At 41.1% G+C, this 23,418-nt stretch overlaps 1 protein-coding gene across 3 annotated transcripts in view; it reads right to left on the bottom strand.

The window, feature by feature from the left end:
* Window positions 1-23,418, bottom strand: part of LOC124550840 — a 277,592-nt gene that overhangs the window by 40,876 nt on the left and 213,298 nt on the right. For all 3 annotated transcript variants that reach the window (XM_047125566.1, XM_047125567.1, XM_047125568.1), the window contains 3 exons: window positions 21,902-22,219; window positions 10,026-10,694; window positions 2,036-2,221 (listed from right to left, as the gene is read on the bottom strand). In XM_047125566.1, coding sequence (XP_046981522.1) covers window positions 2,036-2,221; window positions 10,026-10,694; window positions 21,902-22,219 — 1,173 coding nt within the window. The remainder of the gene's footprint in view (window positions 1-2,035; window positions 2,222-10,025; window positions 10,695-21,901; window positions 22,220-23,418) is intronic.

Genomic DNA, 23,418 nt, shown 5'->3' with positions numbered 1-23,418 from the left:
CAGGATGACCGGACACGGGATTGAACCGTCTTCCTCCCGAATGCGAGTCCAGTGTCTAACCACTGTGCCACCTCGCTTGGTAATAACAGTTAGGGAGAACATATACAGCAAATAGGAAGGTAATACAAAAACAAATATACAATATCACAAAATTGAAATATGGATCAAAAAAGCTAGAAAAGTAAAGACAGAGCACTTAAATATGGACAAGGACACAGAATTAGAGTAAGTAGCATAGAATTAAAGGGAAGTGTAAAATTATAAACAGTATAACAGCAAGGGGGAGTTCTCATGCAAAAAAACTACATTGAGCAACTCTAAGCAGAAGAAAGAGCAACAAAGCAAAATGCTGGGAACACAATGGAAAGCTACCTTACTTTTGATACGGATAACTGCCAGTGTTCTGTCATTGTGATAATGTATTTGAAATTAAAATAAAAGATTGCCAACTGCAATTGGAACTTCTTTCAGTAGAGGTGGACACTATATCTGTGTGCATACACATTCTGCAGTCTTGAACTCAAAAATAGAGTGTATGTATTTTGATGAAAATTATCAGTGAAAATCCTTTTATGCCAATGCTCCAAACCAACCCTGTCTATATAATAGAAAGTTAATCTGTCAGTCAAACGACATGAAAAGTTCATCAGCAAAACTACTTGTTATGTAAGTATCCTACAGAAAAAAAACATCATTAGAACTTCTGTGTAAAAGGAAGTTCTATTATTTGGATGCAAACTTTTCTATCCACATTGAGGACAGAAGCAACTGATTAATTAGCAGTTTTTAATTAAATCTGAACAGAAATGTTATGGATTGCATGTGTGAAGTAGCTCAGTAATGTTACTCAGTACTATGATCAGTGAGTGAGTATTACACAAAGACATGGCGTGTCGCTTGTTTCACAACACCAAGCATTAAGAAGCTGTACTAGGGCCAATACTGTAACAGGCTGCTAAATTTAAATGCACCAAATAAGGACAGTGTCATGAGAAGGAAAGAGTAACACTACAAGAACAGGTGAGCAAAATAAATGCAACCTGACCAAGGCTAATGTTAACTTTGGAAAAGAAATCAGGGACAGATGACAACCAGAGCTGTTTGCATAACATATGTATTCATTACTGCGTAATAAATATGCCAGGAGATGCCTAGAACTGTTTTGTTACTGTCTGAAACAGCTTGTTATTCAGACGTTTTCTTCCCTGCTCATAGTTAGTGCCATATTGGTACTTTTTTAATTCATTCAATTTCTTATCCTCTGTGGGGCGAGCAGATAGTGACACTAAGTACTGAATACATTCTTCACTTTCCGTGCTTTCTTTTCCGCATGTAGTATGTGTCGAGCTCAGACAGAGTTGGTGGTATTCATAATCCTCCGATTCCTTACTCTTAGACACATCCCACACACTATGTCTTGTGAATTCAAATTCACTGTCTTGAGTTGTGTGGAAACTGTAAGTATCCAACATAAATCAGTTATACCTATCTAAAAGTTCAGTACAATGTTAAACATTAAATTTATGCTGAGTGTAAAGATCATTTTTATTTTACAACAACCCACTGCACTATTAACATGAGTTCATATTAATGATTATTTATCACATTTTCTCATTGTATACCGCAACAATCGATGAAGGAGGAAAGAAGCAGGGTGATTTTTTATTTTTTATTTTTATTTATTTTTTTATTTTTATTTGTTTATTTATTGAGAGTAGACAATAAATGAAGCAAAGAGTAACTTTTCTTAACTGTCTCATTCAGGCAGAAGAAGGTTGACAAATTTTAAAATAAGATTTACTCATAATACAGTAGTAAAAGTATGTGTTTTGACAGTACCAGATACATAAGGTATAAAAGTCATCATTCTTGTCGTCCTTATGAAGAATGAGTATGCTGCTTGGCAGGGACTGAATGAAGTACAGAGACCATTAGGGTGGCTGGACCCATTCCAGACTACAGTCAAAGTGGCCACTTTCAGTGATAGCATGTTGCCTGAATACAGGTAGCAACCTACTACAAAATAAGCACTAACCTGAATGCGTCAACCGACAGCCGGTCCACCTCCCTCGACTGGATGAACACTGCAGTGACAGACGAACTCACACATGAAGGTATGTGGTCATCCTTTAGCTTGTATGTGCACACCGCTGTTTTGTCCTGGACGTAGCAGTCACAGCCCCAAGTCCTCCTCGGTGGAATGCTTGGAGGGTAGTGGTAGCTGCAAAACAGGTGAGAAATATGTAGGCATATTCTCTTAACATAATTAGTTTAGATTACTTTTCTTTTGTAGGAATTTTCAAAGGCAAATACAAGAAATATCTCTTGAAGCAGCTGGGAATATTTACCACAGCCACATAGTATTTTTACTCACTTTCACTTTCAAAATTTGCTATCAACAATCTGTCTGAGATGAAAAGTAGCTGAGATTTTCACAAGTACAACACTAGAAGAAAAAATGATTTGCATTATCATCTAGTGTTTCTAACTTCAGTACGTAAAGTAACAATATATTGTTACATTCTATCCTGGATTTTCAGTGTATAAAGTGGTGACTTATACAGCCATAAGACTCTTTGACAACTTTCTGCGCAAGTAAAACATCTGACAGGTAGCAGAAGTGTTTTCGTATGTAGATTAAAAATGTTTCTCTTTAACGGCTTGAATACCATAGCATAATGGTTCAATGAAGCTAATATTTATACAGAAAAAACACAGTAAATGGCCAAGATGCAGCCACGTAAACAATTTCCACACGTTAAAAAAAATGTTTTCCAAGTTTACCAGATGACCCGTTTCACATCATAATGTTTATAGTGAATATCATCTACTGGGCATGTTACTAACTTAGCAGTATATTAAATTTAATTTTTAAAGTTAACTGTGCAAGAACGAAAATCCCCTTTAAAAATATGTAAAGTACATAAAGAGACACTTGTGTTTGCCAGTACCAACCTGTAGAAGATGCAACTCTTAGTACAGCCAACACAAACATACATAAAAAAATAAAACAGTCTTAAGCTGTCTGGCCTAGAAAACCACAAGCCAGTTCACAAAAGATATAAACTAAATATTACTGTGAAACATCAGTACGTGTATTTCAGTGTGTGTCTCAACCTATTTCCGACTTTCCAAACTTCAACAAGTTCTCCTGCATACCTTGTAGGATCAGCACTCCTAACTATCTCTGAGGAAAGGCTAAGCCACAGTCTAGACAAGAGGTCACTTTCAGACTAATACTTCCAATTTTTAGCACAATGTACTCTGTTTCAAAACTTCGAACACATTAAAACTGTCTTGTCAGACCAGGACTTGAGTGCAGAACCTTGGGTTATAAGCCACGGCTGGATAGCTCAGTCAGTAAAGCCATCACCAGCAAAGGCAAAGTTCTGGGTCTGACTCCCAGTCTGTCAAACAGTTTTAATTGGCCAGGGAGTTTCAAAGCAATGTACAATTGGCTGCAGAGTCATAGATTCATTCTGAATAAAATAGTATTGCTAGCTTTAGGAAGTGTAGGTCTCTTCAAGGGAGGGAGGACAAGAGAGGTGAGGGATTGAGAATGAGGCAGCTACTCAAACATAAAAAAATAAAATAAAAATAAATAAAAACATACTAAAAAAGAATCTCTGAGAATGTGAGAAGGAAGATGGTGCCACAATGCTCCTGATAAATTAATGGTGAGCAGGAGGGGTGGGGCAGTCATATCACAATAATCAATTTTCTTTCTTTCCTCTCAGCTGAGACATACTAGCCATAAGCCATAGTTTAACTGGTTTTTAAACATGGATAATCTATATGGAATAATATTTCACTTGGTGAGTAGATTTTTTTATTTATCCAGATACATTTTATTTTTAAAAATTGATTGTTTTTATTAATATAACCACTTCGTAATGATTGACTCTTGACTTTGATCTCATATTCTGGTTACATCACATGATAAACGTCATGTTGCACCTTGCCAGAATTGTGGAAGTGTCTACTTTTATTTAATCGATCATTTTAGTTTAAATGGGGCAACATACTGGGTAATATTACAACAGTGAACAATGAAACTGAAATCTACTGTTCAGAGGTCCAGCGACATGGCATATGCCAGAATGAGGCGCATAAGGAAGCAAAAGCAAATAAATTAAACATGTGATATTAGTACATTTAAAGAGAATTCCCATGATGATTTACATATGAAATACGGATGTGAAGGAAACGACCAAGAGGGAAGACCAAGGATTATATGGCTGAAAGGTAAGCAGGAGTGTACTGAAAAAATGAAGTGAGGGCTGGACCAGAGTGAACATAGAAAGATCGAGGGAAAACAGGACAAGATGGTGAGGTTTATGTTAGATGGTGAGGTTTATGTTAGAAACAGACCCAGCCTATGGCTATATATGCTTCAAGATGATGATGCTGGTGACAACTTCCAGCAAGAAGTGTCTAGTAACCACAGTTTAGTCAGCTATCAGCCACCTTTAGTGAATCACCTGTCTAGTTAAAAGTTGATTAACTCTCTACAGTAAATTGTTGATTTCTTAGGATGGATAGGAAGTGTGACTGCTGTGTACAGACACAGGAGAAGCTAGCCACTGTTCGTGAACAGCTGTGCGTGCTGATGGCCACGGTCAGCCGTCTTCAGGCTGCTGCCTCAGAGTGTAGCGGCAGTGGGGAGTCTGTTGCATCGCATGGTACACCCCAGGTGTTACATGCTTCACCCACAGTCCCTGCTGCCGAGACACCTTCGCGGGTACCGGGCGCAGCTGGGCCACCCTCTTCCCAAGGGGAGTGGAGGGTTCAGCGGCGTTCGCGGCGCACGAGGCTGAGGGTCAATGTGGAGGCTGGCCGTGTGGCATTGCCCGCTCTGCCTGTGAGTGGACGTGTGGCCGCTCCTTCAGCAAAGTCCGAGCAGGAACACGGGGGGAGGGGTTTATTAGTGATTGGGAGCTCCAATCTTAGGCGGGTGATGGAGCCCCTTAGGGAAATAGTGGAAAGGTCGGGGAAGAAGGCCAGTGTTCACTCTGTCTGCTTGCCGGGGGGTCTCATCCAAGATGTGGAGGGGGCCCTGCCGGCAGTGATAGAGAGCACTGGGTGCACCTAACTGCAAATTGCTGCTCATGTCGGCACCAATGACTCCTGCCATCTGGGTTCTGAGGTCATCCTCAGTTCATATAGGTGGTTGGCGGAGTTGGTGAAGGCAGAAAGCCTCGCTCGCAGGGTGGAATCTAAACTAACTATTTGTAGTATCATACCCAGAACCGATTGCAGTCCTCTGGTTTGGAGCCGAATGGAAGGCTTAAACCAGAGGTTCAGACGATTCTGCGGAGATCTGGGTTGCAAATTTCTCGACCTCCACTATCGGGTGAAGAAATGTAGGGTCCCCCTGAATAGATCAGGCATGCACTACATGCAGGAAGTGACTAAAAGGGTAGCAGAGTACGTGTTGAGTGCACATGTGGGTTTTCTAGGTTAGAGAATTCCCTCCCTAGGCCCGACAAGAAGCCTCCTGAGACACGACAAGGTAGTAGTAGGCAAAACGCAACAGGGAATAACAATATTAATGTGGTAATAGTAAACTATAGGAGCATCTATAGAAAGGCCTCAGAACTGCTCTCATTAATAAACAGTCACAATGTCCACATAGTACTAGGGACAGAAAGTTGGCTGAAACCAGATGTAAACAGTAATGAAATTCTAAACTCGGAATGGAATGTATACCGCAGAGACAGGCTGGACAGTGAAGGAGCACGCATGTTTATAGCAATAAAAAGTACAATAGTATCGAAGGAAATTCACAGAGATTCAAAATGTGAAATAATTTGGGTGAAGGTCATGGTTAAAGCAGGCTCAAACATGGTGATTGGCTGTCTCTATAGGCCCCCTGGCTCAGCAGCTGTTGTGGCAGACCACCTGAAGGAAAATTTGGAAAATATTTTTAGTAGATTTCCCAATCATGTTATAGTTCTGGGTGGAGATTTTAATTTACCAGATATAGACTGGGAGACTCAAACACTTATAACGGGTGGCAGGGACAAAGAATCCAGTGAAATTTTTTTAAGTGCATTATCTGAAAACTACCTTGAGCAGTTAAACAGAGAACCAACTCATGGCGATAACATATTAGACCTTCTGGTAACAAACAGACCCAAACTATTTGAAACAGTTAACGCAGAACAGGGAATCAGCAATCATAAAGCAGTTACTGCATCGATGATTTCAGCCATAAAAAGAAATATTAAAAAAGGTAGGAAGATTTTTCTGTTTAGCAAAAGTGACAAAAAGCAGATTTCAGAGTACTTGACAGCTCAACACAAAAGTTTTGTTTTAAGTAAAGATAGTGTTGAGGATCAGTGGACAAAGTTCAAAACCATCGTACAATATGCATTAGATGAGTATGTGTCAAGCAAGATCATAAGAGATGGAAAAGAGCCACCGTGGTACAACAACTGAGTTAGAAAACTGCTCTGGAAGCAAAGGGAACTCCACAGCAAACAAACATAGCCAAAGCCTTGCAGACAAACAAAAATTACGCGAAGCGAAATGTAGTGTGAGGAGGGCTATGCGAGAGGCGTTCAATGAATTTAAAAGTAAAGTTCTATGTACTGACTTGCCAGAAAATCCTACGAAATTTTGGTCTTATGTCAAAGCGGTAGGTGGATCAAAACAAAATGTCCAGACACTCTGCGACCAAAATGGTACTGAAACAGAGGATTACAGACTAAAAGCTGAAATACTAAATGTCTTTTTCCAAAGCTGTTTCACAGAGGAAGACTGCAGTGTAGTTCCTTCTCTAGATTGTCACACAGATGACAAAATGATAGGTATCAAAATAGATGACAGAGGGATAGAAAAACAATTAAAATCGCTCAAAAGGGGAAAGGCCGCTGGACCTGATGGGACAGCAGTTCGATTTTACACAGAGTACGCAAAGGAACTTGCCCCCCTTCTTGCTGTACCGTAGGTCTCTAGAAGAGCATAGCGTTGATTGGAAAAGGGCACAGGTCATCCCCGTTTTCAAGAAGGGACATCGAACAGATGTGCAGAACTATAGACCAATATATAAAACGTCGATCAGTTGTAGAATTTTGGAACAAGTATTATGTTCTAGTATAATGACTTTTCTAGAGACTAGAAATCTACTCTGTAGGAATCAGCATGGGTTTCAAAAAAGACGATCGTGTGAAACCCAGCTCGCGCTATTCGTCCACGAGGCTCAGAGGGCCATAGACACGGGTTCGCAGGTAGATGCGTGTTTCGTGACTTCCGCAAGGTGTTCAATGCAGTTCCCCACAGTCATTTAATGAACAAAGTAAGAGCATATGGACTATCAGACCAATAGGGTGATTGGATTGAAGAGTTCCTAGATAACAGAACGCAGCATGTCATTCTCAATGGAGAGAAGTTTTCCGAAGTAAGAGTGATTTCAGGTGTGCCACAGGGGAGTGTTGTAGGACCGTTGATATTCACAATATATATAAATGACCTTGTGGATAACATCGAAAGTTCACTGAGGCTTTTTGCAGATGATGCTGTAGTATATCGAGAGGTTGTAACAATGGAAAATTGTACTGAAATGCAAGAGGATCTGCAACAAATTGATGCATGGTGCAGGGAATGGCAATTGAATCTCAATGTAGACAAGAGTAATGTGCTGCGAATACATAGAAAGAAAGATCCTTTATCATTTAGCTACAATATAGCAGGTCAGCAACTGGAAGCAGTTAATTCCATAAATAATCTGGGAGTACGCATTAGGAGTGATTTAAAATGGAATCATCATATAAAGTTGATCGTCGGTAAAGCAGATGCCAGACTGAGATTCATTGGAAGAACCCTAAGGAAATGCAGTCCGAAAGTAAAAGAAGTAGGTTACAGTACACATGTTCACCCACTGCTTGAATACTGCTCAGCAGAGTGGGATCCGTACCAGAAAGGGTCGATAGAAGAGATAGAGAAGATCCAACGGAGAGCAGCGCGCTTTTTTACAGGATCGTTTAGTAATCATGAAAGCGTTACGGAGATGATAGATAAACTCCAATGGAAGACTCTGCAGGAGAGACGCTCAGTAGCTTGGTACGGGCTTTTGTTGAAGTTTCGAGAACATACCTTCACTGAGGAGGCAAGCAGTATATTGCCCCCTCCTACGTATATCTCGCGAAGAGACCATGAGGATCAAATCATAGAGATTAGAGCCCACACAGAGGCATACCGACAATCTTTCTTTCATGAACAATATGAGACTAGAATAGAAGGGAGAACTGATAGAGGTATTCAAGGTACCCTCCGCCACACACCGTCAGGTGGCTTGCGGAGTATGGATGTAGATGTAGAAGTAGATGTAGGTGTTAGTGCTTTATGTAGATTTATATGCATAAATTCATAACAGCTGTGTATGGTAACAAAAGAGTTTGCATTTACACTGTTCATCTTGTTAATACATATTGATACATGTTAACACATATTATTATACATTATCTGAACTGTGGCAATGTACATCCAACATTATTAGGACAAAATGGTTGGTTGGAAAGCAATGAATATTTAACTGTAATTACATATAGTTGTGTCTTTAAACTGTGCAAAGGAAATTTTTCTCCCAGTTACAGTGTGACTTCTATGACTCCCAAAAGTTGACAATCAGCAAAAAATGACCGAAAAAGCAAACTTTCACTTGAATATCATCATGTATGTAGCCCACTTTGCAACTAAAATGCAGTATTCACACACCAACTAAACGTAGATATTTCCACGATTCCAACAAGGTGCAACACATTCATATTTGCCATTTGATGTAAATTGAATATGAGCTCAAAGTCAAGGGTCAATCATTATGAAGTGGGTAATTAACCACCAAGAGTCCTCTGGCCCCGGTAATGACATCAGTGTGTTAAGAAAGAGCACCCATGAGCTCTTTCAGGTACCATATGTCATATCCAGGCGGAGCCACTTTTTGATGCTGACTGCTATGTTTCACCCTTCCAAATAATCCCAGGCATTTTATATGGGACTACAACTGGATGACTGAGTTGGCCATTTGAGTTTCGACAGTGTGCCTTAGTTTTCATCAAACCAGGAATGTATGTGTGCAGCCCTGTGAGCATAACTGTTGCCATCTTGATGAATGGCAGTGTCCACAGCATGCTCGTCATGAACAAAGAGCAGTACTTTGTAACCAAGAATGTTGAAACAATATACACAATCAAGTCCACAGTAGCCTGATGAGTGGGTCCAAGACATGTTATGAAAAACACCCCTAAAACATCACACTGTCATCTCTGGCCTGAATTACACTCACTACACAATGTAGATTAAATGCTCCAGAGGGGCATTGGTGAGCTAGACACCCTGCATCGTGTGAAAAAGAGGCAAAATGGTGACTTTTTGGACCAGATTACACCTATCCAGTCAGTTCAGTCAGTTATTGTTCTGTTTTGGTTGTTTCAGTAAAGATTTCAAGCTTTATGGTCATCATGACCAAAGGCCTTCTGTGAGGTACCCAATTCCAAATATCCACTGCATGCAGTTCCCTTCACAATGTTTACTCGTAAACTGAGATGGAACTGCATTGGAGGACAGTAGCCATTCCTGACTTGTTTGAAACTGATTGTCATTGGCTAGAGACAAGAGTACCTGTCTGTTGGTATCTTTTTATGACCAATGTGTTACAGGGCTGCAATAGGTACACCACACCTTGTAGATATGTTGGATGGCCTCCCTTCATACACTGACAAATTAGGCCACTTCATTCATGATACCTCCTTTCTGCCATTCTATCAAGTCTCCATGCTGATCTATCTCACTGTACAGATTCCACATGACCATCTGGTCACTATGCACTACACTGCCCTGACTTACGTCAGAGGTGGAGGGTCACATGACCATCTGGTACCAGTCCCACAACATCTACAGATCTCCAAAAGAATCAGCAGACTCTTTCAATCAGATGCCTAATATTTTGTTCAGTGTGCTTAATAATAAAGGAAATAAGATAATTATAGAAATAAAAATAAACTGATATCCTTAGCAGTACTCACTGTGGCATCGGCAAGAAGATGATCATCGGGAAACTTGGCCTGAAATAACTCTTCGAGTATCCAAATGGGCTGGAATGGTAGCTCGACGAGAAAAAGCCGCCGCCTCCACCGCCATATCCACCGAAGAGCCCTGGCATCATACTGTAGCTGGAGGTGTAGCCCGGAGGACTCCACTGTGAGCCACCACCAGGATAGTAGCCACCCGGATAATGACCAAAGCCTGGAGATCCAGGGTAACCTTGCTGGTAGCCATAGTAACCACCACCACCACCACCACCCCCCGAGTACGATGGGTAACCCTGATGGTAGCCTCCGTAATGGCCGGGATACCCAGAGTAACCACCCGGATGGTTTTGATAGCCGGAGTAGCCCTGTTGGTAGCCAGGGTATCCAGCCTGATGGGTCGGGTAGCCCGGATAGGCTGGCGGGTGGCCTGGGCTGTACGCTGGAGGTGGCTGGTTTGGATTGTAGGCAGGGGGAGCATGGCCTGGAGGGCTGTACGGTGGTGGGGCCTGCTGCGTGCCGTGGTAATTTGGGTTGTACGGTGGCGGTGCCTGTTGAGTGCCGTGATAATTTGGGTTATAAGGAGGTGGTGCCTGTTGTGTCCCATGATAATTGGGGTTGTATGGTGGCTGCCGTGGGTAGTCAGCTGTCTTGCTTCCCGTACCACTGCAACAAAAATATTCTGCTATACAAACAATGAAAACTCCAAGTAGGAATAACAACAACTTACGAAAAGACAGGTTGCTACTTACCGTAAAGAAGACAGATCAAGTTGCAGACATGCACAATTACAAGACACTCACATAAAGCTTTCAGCCCCCCCCCCCCCCCCCCAAGCACACACAATCACACCTCTTGCACATATAATTGACAACTCCAGCATCTCATGCCAGAACAGTGTGTATGTCTCTCTTTTACCGACTAAGGCTGTGGCCAAAAGCGTTGTGTGAGTGTCTTTTAAATGTGCCTGTCTGCAACTTGACATGTCTTCTTTACGATTTGTAGCAATCTGTGTTTTCCTACACTGTTGATATTCTGCTACACAACTGCTCAAAATACCTTTCCTCTCAAAGTAATACTACTGTACTATTTTTGATTAACAAAATCGAAGCAGCACCTATTAATCAGGGCTAAACTTTACATGGACCATCACTGTGCTGTACTTGTTCACAATATGGTGCAAAAGTATCGAAGTGTCACACCTGAAACAGAGTACAGGAGGATATTATATGGTAACCAATAAAATATATACATAATTTGTACCTGTGCCTGTTCTATTAGTATGTTCTTAATGATGTCATCTGATATACTAATACTGGTTGTGATGACAAAATGATACAAACTACGCACCTTTTATGGACGGTACTTTCAATTTCTGTTTCTGCCATTTACAGCACTTTCTTTTATTAGTATACACAGCACTTTAACACTGTCAGTCTTTAACTATTATTAATGGCTCCATCTCAAAGGCAGACTCTACATTTAAGGCAATTTATCTGTAGTGTAGTCCAAGGTTTAGGTTAGTTTGAAAGGATTTAATTCAGTTGCATTTTGGCAAAGCCAATTTACTTGAAAGTGGAATCTAGATTGTGATGATATACAGATCTGTAGCCAGCTAGCTATGTTAGCCTAGAAGCTGAAAGCTTCATTTTCCATTATTTACTGTTTGCTTGAGCCTGAAATCTACCCAGATACAGCAAAAGAATAAGAAGAAAATTTCACATTAAATTCCTTATAAAGTCTTTGAGTGTGTTTTCCCATGAAAATGACATGGTCTTCTTCAAAAATTCAGTCTGATCACTGTTAGCACATAGTGTGTTAAGGTAGTTGTTATGTTGAATATTTCTCCTGCGATCTAAGTGAAAACTTTGGAACAGCAATGTGTAGTAGCACCCACAGATCGCTGTGCCACACCAAAGTTGGCAATGCAAATCAGTATCACAGACATTAGGAAGGTCTTGTTGCAATCCACAAGGATGTATGGGAAACACTCCTCGAGACCACATCTCCCCTCTAAGCACAGCAGCACCCTCACACTGAGGTCAATAAACGTTGAGCCTGCAAGAGCTCTGTGTCCCGTTTGTGACCTCAGCTACAGTGGTCAACATCATAGTGCAAGACAGTGACAGTTAAAGTTTGGGATGAAATGTTCTGTTGTAAATGATGAACATTCTACCTCAAGAGAACAGTCTGTTACTTAGTGCATCAAGTAATAGTCAATGACAGTTGTAAATTATCCAGTGCTCCCGTCACAAAGAACAGTGTCAAAGTTAAGTAAATCTTTTATTCATTTATGTAATAAAGTGAACTAATGCTTCATGTGTTCTAGTATGATGAACCTTCTTCCAGAGCAATCAAAGAACCCACTGTTGCGGGCGGACGAAAGTAGTTTCGGCTCGTCGCAATACATTGTGTCTACCAATAAGGTGTTTCCACCATCTCTTGTGATGGCTGTTATTAACACACACTTACAAGTTAGTGTGTGATGGATCCTGAAAGTTTCACCAAAAACTTGTGCAAAGTAGGCTTGAGGCCACAGAAAGTGTTTGTCACAATTTACAGCCAGTCCATCCCTCCTAGCTGAACACAAGGGTTTTAAGTTGCAGATTTTACATTAATTAGATTATATTCTGTGTGGCATCAATCAAGAGCCAGTTTAGTTTTGGAGGGAGTGAAGGGAGACCAAAGCTTGAATAAAGTATGTTGTTGTGGTCTTCAGCCCTGAGACTGGTTTGATGCAGCTCTCCATTCTACTCTAGCCTGTGCAAGCTTCTTCATCTCCCAGTACCTACTGCAGCCTACATCCTTCTGAACTGCTTAGTGTATTCATCTCTTGGTCTTCCTATACGATTTTTACCATCCACGCTGCCCTCCAATACCAAATTAGTGATCCCTTGATGCCTCAGAACATGTCCTACCAACCAATCCCTTCTTCTAGTCAAGTTGTGCCACAAACTCCTCCCCTATTCCATTCAATACCTCCTCATTACTTATGTGATCTACCCATCTAATCTTCAGCATTCTTATGTAGCACCACATTTAAAGCTTCTATTCTCTTCTTGTCCAAACTATTTATCGTCCACATTTCACTTCCATACATGGTTACACTCCACACAAATACTTTCAGAAATGACTTCCTGACACTTAATTCTATACTCGATGTTAACAAATTTTTCTTCCTCAGAAATGCTTTCCTTGCCATTGCCAGTCTATATTTTATATGCTCTCTACTTCGACCATCATCAGCTATTTTGCTCCCCAAATAGCAAAACTCTTTTACTACTTTAAGTGTCTCATCTCCTAATCTAATTCCCTCAGCATCACCCGACTTAATTCGACTACATTCCATTATCCTCGTTTTGCTTTTGTTGATGTTCATCTTATACCCTCCTTTCAAGACACTGTCCATTCCGTTCAACTGTTCTTCCAAGTCCCTTGCTGTCTCTTACAGAATTACAATGTCATCGGCGAACCTCAAAGTTTTTATTTCTTCTCCATGGATTTTAATACATACTCTGAACTTTTCTTTTGTTTCCTTTATTGCTTGCTCAATATACAGATTGAATAACATCGGGGATAGGCTACAACCCTGTCCCACTCCCTTCCCAACCACTGCTTCCCTTCCATACCCCTCAACCCTTATAACTGCCATCTGCTTTCTGTACAAATTGTAAATAGCCTTTCGCTCCCTGTATTTTACCCCTGCCACCTTCAGAATTTGAAAGAGAGTATTCCAATCAACATTGTCAAAAGCTTTCTCGAAGTCTACAAATGCTAGAAACGTAGGTTTGCCTTTCATTACTCTTTCTTCTAAGATAAGTCGTAGGGTCAGTATTGCCTCACGTGTTCCAACATTTCTACGGAATCCAAACTGATCTTCCCCGAGGTATGCTTCTACCAGTTTTTCCATTCATCTGTAAAGAATTCGTGTTAGTATTTTGCAGCTGTGACTTATTAAACTGATAGTTCGGTGATTTTCACATCTGTCAACACCTGCTTTCTTTGGGATTGGAATAATTATATTGTTCTTGAAGTCTGAGGGTATTTCGCATGTCTCATACATCTTGCTCACCACACGGTAGAGTTTTGTCAGGACTGGCTCTCCCAAGGCTTTCAGTAGTTCTAATGTAATGTTGTCTACTCCCAGGGCCTTGTTTCGACTCAGGTCTTTCAGCACTGAATAAAGTAAGCAGGCTTAAAATTACACACTGTCCAACCACATAGAGGTGACCATCTGTCAAAATCCTGAATAACAACGTTTCACAGTGCAGACTGCTGCGAGATGTGCCGGAAGAGAGTCCGTGAGATTGTGGAAGCTACCAACAGGTATGTGGAGCCCTGCCAACTCCAGTGCTGTGGCCAGCTGCATTAGGTTTCTCAGATGAACATCCAAAGTGTAGTCAGCCCGATCGAGCTGGTCCCACAGATTCTCGAATGGATTTAACTCCTGGGAGTCTTGTGGTCAGAGGATTATGGTCACCTCATCCAGGTGCTCTTAAAACCAGACATGTACAATGCAAGCTGTGTGACATGTTGCTTTGTCCTGCTGGTAGATGCCATCGTGCCAAGGAAAACTGTTTGTAGGATAGGTAAGAAAATCTACTCGTCAATCCGTGGCAGAACACACATGTGAGAGAAGCTTATAATTAGGCAAGCTTTCGGAGCCAGTGGCTTCTTCTTCAGGCAGAAGGATTGAAGGCGAAGGACTGTAGAGGTTCCCAGACACCGGTTTCTCAGAACTCCGCAGGTGGGAATTAGCGCTACAACATTTTCTTGGTTCTCGCCACCCACCTTGCCTTAATTTATGTTAATTTGTTTTGTCTCAGCATTTCTTCACTATAACTACTCCTTTCTTCACTCCATTTTAGTTTTCTACATCTTTCATTTTCTTACCTGTCTGTTTCTCGCCATTCCCTTTCTGTCTCTGTTACATACAATGCACTTAGCTCTTAGCCGTTTAGGAAGCTGCCAAGGGTCAGGAAGGGAAACACCACTGTTAAAGGAAGTTTAGGAGAAGGATGGATAGCTTTTTGGGATGAAGTCTGGCATGCAGTTGCAGTTTGAACTTCTCCTAAACTACCTATGTTCCCTTTCCTGTCCCCCTGCAGCTCCTTAAGCAGCCACTCCTCTCCTACAAACCAAACTTGGCCAACCTCCTTAACATCACACTGCCTCCCAGACCAAGAATAAGCCATAATCATAAGAACCAGTCACAACAGTGCAGTGTCCAACCTCTCATCTAAAGTTCTCCGCATTCCTGTATTATCCACGGGTCTCACTTTCAACCCTAAACCAACTGTCGATCACACTGCTTTGGTGAAGGACCTACTTTTTCACAAGCAATATCAAGTGCAGATATCACTTTGCAACCCAATACCAAAACCTTTCCAACAGCAAACCTATCACTGAACCCTGTCCTGAACAGTCCCAACCACGATCTCAACTTTATCCACCACCTCAAATCATCCCTTACAAGTCTTCCAAGAATTCCCCACATCCAGCATTCCTTCACAGCCCTTCCTCAGGTCCTTGCAACATAACCCTAACCTGTCCTCTGCAGAAGTCCAGGCTCTACATTCCCTAAACGCTGATGACTACATCATTATCCTTCCAGCAGACATAGTATCGATCACTGCGGTACATAACCAAAAGGAGTATGTTAGTGCAGGTCTACACCAGCTGTCTGACGCCTCTACATACTGCATCTGCCATCACGATCCCATTCCTGTGATTCAAACTGACCTGCAGTCCCCCCTTAAAGCCTCAGGCCCCTCACAAGGACTAACACCTCAATCCACAGAACTTCTCACCCTCCCAAACCATTCACCACCACCTTTTACCTTCATCCTCAGATCCACAAACCCAATCATCCTGGCCATCCTAAAGTTGCTGGCTTCAAAGAACCTACTGAATGTACATCTGCCTTAGCTGATCAGCACTTGCAACCCAAAGTACGAAGGCTTCCCTCCGATATCAAAGATACCAACCATTTCCTTGTCCATCCCACTTCCACCACACACCTTTCTTGTCAACACTGATGCCACTTCCCTCTGTACCAACATCCCCCACACACATGGTCTATCTGCTACTGACCATTTTCTCAGTCAGCGCCCACCTGATTCCAAAACTATGACATCCTTCCTACTCATGTTAATCAACTTTTACTTACCAATAACAACTTCACCTTAGACAGGCAGACATACAAACAGATCAGGGGTATGGCCATGGGAATCAGGATGACTCCCTTCCCGTGCCAACCTTTTTGTGGGTCACTTGGAGGGGACTGTCCTGGGATCCGTAAGTCTTCAACCCCTGGTTTGGTTTAGATACACTGATGACATCTTTACCATATGGACTCATGGTAGGGCTGATCTGTTAAAATTCTTGGAACTTCTGAATACCTCTACCCAATCACATGGTCCTATTCTGAATCCCATGCCACTTTCCATGATGTTGATCTCATCCTCACTGAAGGCCAGCTACACACTTTTGTCCACATTAAACCTACTAACAAACAACAGTACTTACATTTTGACAGTTGCCAACTTTTCCACATCAAATGTTCGCTCCCATACAGCCTTGGCATTAGAGGCAAACGTATTTGTTCAGATGCAGAGTCATTACACCGATACACCACCATTCTCACAACCAATCCTGGTACTGCTAATCCCTCCAAAAACCAGCTTTGGAGCACATTACTGGTAACTCAGGTTTATGCTGGTCTGGAATGTATTAATCAGCTACTTTGACAAGGCCGTGACTTCCTAAAATCATGTCCTGATATGAAATCCATTGTCTTTAAGATTATACCCACCACATCTAGAATAGCTTTTTGTTGCCTCCCAATCTCTATAATATTCTTATCAGATCCTATGCTCCTTCTGCATCAATCTCCCTCCCCTATGGCTCCTACCCCTGTGAACATCCTCACTTCAAGACTTCCCCTAAGCACCTCCTACCACCACCTATACTAGCCCTGTAACTGGCAAAACATATATTATCAAAGGAAGAGCCACCTATGAAATGACACGTGCCATGTACCAGCTGTTATGGAACACTGTTCAGCCTTTTACATCAGCATGACTACCACTGAGGTGTCAGTTAAAATGAATGGGCGTAGGCAGAGGATGTATACTGGCAACACACAATATCTTGTTGCAGAGCATGCTCTGCAACATAACAGTCATGACTTCAGGGCCTGTTTCACCACATGTGCCATCTGGATTCTTGCCCCAGACATCAGTTTCTCAAGCTCTGCAGGTGGGAACACACTACAATATGTCATGGATTCTCACCACCTGGCCTTAATTTATGTTGATTTCTTCTGTGTCAGCGTTTCTTCACAGTAATTACTCCTTTCTTCACTCCATTTTAGTTTTCCACATCTTTCATTTTCTTATTTGTCTAGATTTCGATGTCCCCCTCCCAACTCTGTTACAAACAATGCACTTAGCTCTTAGACAGTAGCAGTACACATTAGCAGTAATGTCTGTCTTACATATTACCATGTATTCCACCTTTAAGCTCTCAGGTTTTCAAATCTCATCCAGTTCAGTCTGGGTGACTTTTCCAAAATCTATCCCTTTTCCTAGACCTGTCCTGTCCTTTTCCTTAACCCCTCTTCCTTCCCCTTCAACCCTTCTGCCTGAGGAAAGAGCCATTGGCTCCAAAAGTTTGCCTAGTAATAACCTTCTTTTATGTGTGTGTTATGCTGCCGCTTGGTGAGTAGATTTTATCTATCCAATTACATTAAACTGCTTATAGGGATGGACACGCTCCCCAAGGATGGATGGACACATGTTGAGCCACTGTGTCTTCCAGAATGATGAGATAACCCAGGGAATGCCATGAAAAACATTCTGCAGACCATAACGCTACCTCCTGCTTGCAGCGTCTTTGCTTTCAGACGATTCATACATGCATACGGCCATCTGTCCCATGAAGCATAAAATGTGATGCATCTGAAAAGGCCACCTGTACAATGCAAGCCGTGTGACATGTTGCTTTGTCCTGCTGGCAGATGCATCATGCCAAGAAAATCTATCTAGTAGATAGTGTGGGAAGTTCCATGTGGCTTTTCACGGATGATGCTGTAGCATACAGAGAAGTTGCAGCATTAGAAAATTGCAGCGAAATGCAGGAAGATCTGTAGCGGATAGGCACTTGGTGCAGGGAGTGGCAACCGACCCTTAACGTAGACAAATGTAATGTATTGCGAATACATAGAAAGAAGGATCCTTTATTGTATGATTATATGATAGCGGAACAAACACTGGTAGCAGTTACTTCTGTAAAATATCTGGGAGTATGCGTACGGAACGATTTGAAGTGGAATGATCATATAAAATTTATTGTTGGTAAGGTGGGTGCCAGGTTGAGATTCATTGGAAGAGTCCTTAGAAAATGTAGTCCATCAACGAAAATGTAGTCCATCAACAAACGAGGTGGCTTACAAAACACTCGTTCGACCTATACTTGAGTATTGCTCATCAGTGTGGGATCCGTACCAGGTCGGGTTGACAGAGGAGACAGAGAAGATCCAAAGAAGAGCGGCGCTTTTTGTCACATGGTTATGATAGCGTTACAGAGATGTTTAGCAAACTCAAGTGGCAGACTCTGCAAGAGAGGCGCTCTGCATCGCGGTGTAGCTTGCTGTCCAGGTTTCGAGAGGGTGCATTTCTGGATGAGGTATCGAACATATTGCTTCCCTCTACTTATACTTCCCGAGGAGATCACGAATGTAATATTAGAGAGATTCCAATGTGCACAGAGGCTTCCCGGCAGTTGTTCTTCCCGCGAACCATACGCTACTGTAACAGGAAAGGGAGTTAATGGCAGTGGCACGTACAGTGCCCTCCGCCACACACTGTTGGGTGGCTTGCAGAGTATACATGTAGATGTAGATATTTGTAGGATAGGTAAAAAGTCTACTCGTCAATTGGTGGCAGAACACACATGTGAAAGAAGGTTATAATTAGGCAAGTGGATGTCCAGTTGCAGTATTGGCATTCACCTGTCGCCTATGGCCCATGGTGAGCCACAGAACCCTTGGCGCCAGTTATGGGTAGTGGCAACCTTGGCCCAAAAGCCACTGATCGTGCCCTTTTGGACATCAGATAAATCACTCTGTTTCACATTAGGACAACGGCTGCACTGTTTTCCACATCTCCTTAACATGCTTTCTCCACTTCTAGTGCTGCCACTGCCATCTGCAAGTGGTTATTGCACATGGTCACATTAATGTGCCTGGGCCGTGTATATGTTGCAGTTCTTATGCAGAGATTTAGAGACCAGCATGGAGAGAAGAAACAAATCTGAAAAATGTTTTGCATACAACTGAAGAATATCATATGCATTACTTCTATTTTTGTATTGGTGATAGCAATCTGAAAAATAAATTTTCAGCAATCAGTTGCTCTGAGGTTTCAGGAAACATAATTTTTATCATATAAATCCAAACAGTCTCTGTTATTAGCAATGTACATTATACCTTTCATAACATAATATCTGTATTTCGTATAAAATCATTGACTCATTTTGAAACATCTACGCACAGTGAACTGCAAAGGAAACACTATTTCTCTTTTAAAAAAGTGCCACTCAAGAAAATTTCACATGAAGGTCACTTCTGCATCACAGATAAATGGTATAGTCATGTTTCATCTTTAACATCAATACAATTCCACAACAAAAGAACAAAATTTCAAATTTGTAGAATAGATAATTAATCCACCAACTTACAATTTAGGAAGAAGACACAGCCTTCAATACTCAATGAGTATAATAAATCAAATGCCTGTATGACTGAGCAGGGATACATTACCCCCACATTTGTACACAGACTACCTAAAACTTTGTACAATTATGTGTTTGCAAGCATTGGAATTGTTTTATTTCAATTGGAATTTCTGAGGGGAAAAAATCCCTAAATACAGTTCCTTTTCAGACATTCTATAACAGCTTCCAGGGGTAGTTACAAAAAGCTGTTTGTAAGTGCTAATATAAAACTCATCATCTTGTAAATCCTCAAACATTTATCTTCTTTATAGGTTGTAAAGAACTTAATGCATGTATGAATTGATACACTATATCCAGAACACATTTAAACTAGGACTGAAACTCAACCATAACAGAATTGTAATGAGGTACAATCGATGTATTAAAAGTCTGAAGTGACAGAATCAGTTGTTGATGAGTTTCTTTTCATTTAGGGAAGCTGAAAAGATTGACTGAATGGACAGCAAAAGGAAAAGGCAGACAGAGGGTTAAAATGAAAAACAAAGCTGCAAATGAATCTGAAAAAGGAGTTCAGTAATCAGTGTCTATTATAGTTTTTACTTGTGGTAGTGAGACATGGACTTCCAATGGGAAAAACATTCAAAAACTAAGAAGTTCCAAGTGAGTACTGGAGACATGCATGATGCGAATAAATAGGAGAGACAGGAATGTAAACAAATGCATCAGGAACAAAGTGGAGAGGAGATGTGGGAGGGGCATACAGCCTGGCAAAGACATGGAACCTGAACAAAGGAAATCCTTTTCCGGGCTACAGGTGACAAGAAAAGAATGGTGAAATAACCTAATGTAAAGTGGTAGATTAGAAAACATACAGCAGCAATATATATGCAATTAACTCCATTACATTACACAGGGAAACATCTGGAGGAGACCTTTTCCAGCAGTGGGTGTCAAATGGTGGAGTCACAGCAACAGTGTACAGTATAACTGCCAATGTCTGGTAGAACTGGAGAAGACTCTTTCCAATTAGTAAACACTCTAATTATGTGTATTTTTTCATATTTATATCAATTTGCTAACAAAAGATTTTTTATTTTGCTAGTTCTGAGCCATAATTAAATGTTTACTAAATGTTTTATATTTATTTTGTGCTAATATTAGTTCTTATAAGATTTCACATTTTGTTAATAGCTGCAAGTAAACAAAAGGAACCCATCATTTCAATAGCATTTCAATAACCTTTCAGGAATAATGAAAAACTTGTTTAAGAAATCATTTACACACAAATATAATGAATATCATGAAATTCTTCTAAAAATGTTAACACTAATTTTGGAATGAATTTACATGCAAAATTATCAATAGGAAAAATTATTTTGTAATTGACAAACCATTATAATTATATTTCACTGGTTATTTTTTCAGTATTTACAATTACAAACAGATGTACTTTCAAGCATTAAGATTGAGGTTTAATCACTCAAAAACACTGCACGAAGTTAATAATTCTTTGTAAAGCAACAGCTTTAATTGTATTTGATCTTGTTAATGATGATATATGCTCCTGTATTATTAAAAAATTTATAAACAGCTAATGCACATTTAACTGTTCAGCAGTGTTTGTTTGGTTGTATTTGATCTCTCAGTATTGTGTTAGCATGGCTCAGTTCAGTTCAAATTGTTTTTGATGGAGACTGGACTTTAATTTACATACAAACTGGAAATTGATCATTACCTGAAATTGTGAACTTTGTTTGTAGTACCTGGAATGATAAATGGAAAAATGTACAAATTCTGTCAGATTATTTCTTACAGTTAAGGGTCTTGGAGCTGTTTATTCACCATGGAAGATAAGTATCAATGCTGTTCTGATGAGATTAGTTTCACCAAATTCTGTTGTCTTACCAACAAAATCACCTGCTTAATGGAATTATTAATAACACTTGCATTTTTTTTTCAAAAGTAGATGAAACATTTAGTTATAGGTGGTGAGGGTGTTGGTACAGAGGCGGGAGCATGGCAGTGGTGGCAGGGATGACAATGATCTTTATGAAAATAGTAATTCTGGAGCAAGGCAGGTTTGCAAAACTGAGTACCCTATGTATGATAGATTTAACTTGCAACACAGCACTCACCTTCCTACGTTCCAGCCCTGCTGTGCCTGATGGGGTGGGTTGAGGTCAGAGGCTGAAGGCTGCTGCTTGGCACTGCCGCCTGGAACATTCCAGCCGGGGCCAGGAGCCTGAGCGTGCGAACCTTGTTGGTTCGGGTTCGTGCCCGGCACATTGAAGCCCGGTCCAGGAGGTTGCTTGTTTGTGTTTGTCCCTGGGATGTTAAAGCCTGGTCCAGGAGGCTGCTTGTTCGTGTTTGTTCCTGGCAAATTCCAGCCTGGACCAGGAGGCTGAGCATGGGAACCTTGATGGTTTGTCCCTGGTACATTCCATCCAATGGGCCTGTCACATATGGAGAATAGTGGTAAGTATTCAGCTGATACTACTGTCCTACAAGGCAGGATACTCTTCTGCCTCTGTAAACAAGAAGAATTTCTGAAACCTTATGAAACAAAAAGTCACTTGAGAACACTTATAATTTAAGAAACAGAATTGCTGGTCAGTACTTATCTTGGGGTAGTACTGCCAATAAGTGTGCACATAAATATTAAACGGGCATGCTACCTACCTTTCAGACCTACAAGAGTCACCAAGAAAATTATACACCACAATTTTTTTCTCAAACAACAAAGGTACAAATGTGAAACTTTAGGTAAGAATTATTTGAAGTTTCCAGTGTGCACATGCAAACTTTTAGTTTCCTCTGACAGATAGCTTAGTTGCAGGAGTGTTTCATTATGGCATTGGTAAGTGATGTACTTCGCTTAGCTGCAGGAGCGTTTCATTATGGCATTGGTAAGTGATGTACTTCAAAAGCAGTGTGTTATCACTGAATTTCTCACTGCAGAGAAAGAAACTGTTGGGATCATCCCCAAATGTTTGTGTGCAATTTCTGGAGCACCTTAAGTTAACAGAAGTACAGTTAGTAATTGGGCAAAGAGGGCAAGGCCATTACGAGAATGTGGCTTGGCAGGACTCCAAGATTTGCAGTGTTCAGAGTGACCATCTATGGCTGTCACGCCTGACAGGAAGCAGATTGCTGATATGTTCATTCACAAGCATATAATGCATACAGTGAAAGCACCATTAATTCTGAAGCATATGTGAACACATTAACTAAATTCAAGAAGCACTTCCAGTGACCTCTGTGATATAACAATCCAGGTGATTGATTGATTCAACATGATAATGCTCGGCCTCACACAAGTTTGATGACTTTGGAACACATCACTAAAAAGGGTTAGACAGTGTTGGCCTAGCCACCCTACAGTCCTGACCTAGGTCCCTCAGAGTTGCAATTAAAGGATGCGTGGTGATTTGCACATTAAACAAATGGCTTCGTGACCAGAACAAGGAGTGGTACTGACAGGCTATACATGCCCTCGTGTTTCACTAGAGGAAAGCTGTAGAGTGAAAAAGAGGCTTTGTGAAAAATAGGGAGTGTAGAAGAGATATCATTCTTTCTTGTGTGTATGTGTGTGTGTGTGTGTGTGTGTGTGTGTGTGTGTGTGTGTGTGTGTGTGTGTTTAATACCATGCACG

The sequence above is a fragment of the Schistocerca americana genome, chromosome 9, assembly GCF_021461395.2.
Source record: "Schistocerca americana isolate TAMUIC-IGC-003095 chromosome 9, iqSchAmer2.1, whole genome shotgun sequence".
Classification (NCBI taxonomy): domain Eukaryota; kingdom Metazoa; phylum Arthropoda; class Insecta; order Orthoptera; family Acrididae; genus Schistocerca; species Schistocerca americana.
Note: the sequence above shows the minus strand (reverse complement) of the source record. Positions and strands in the feature narration are given on the sequence as shown.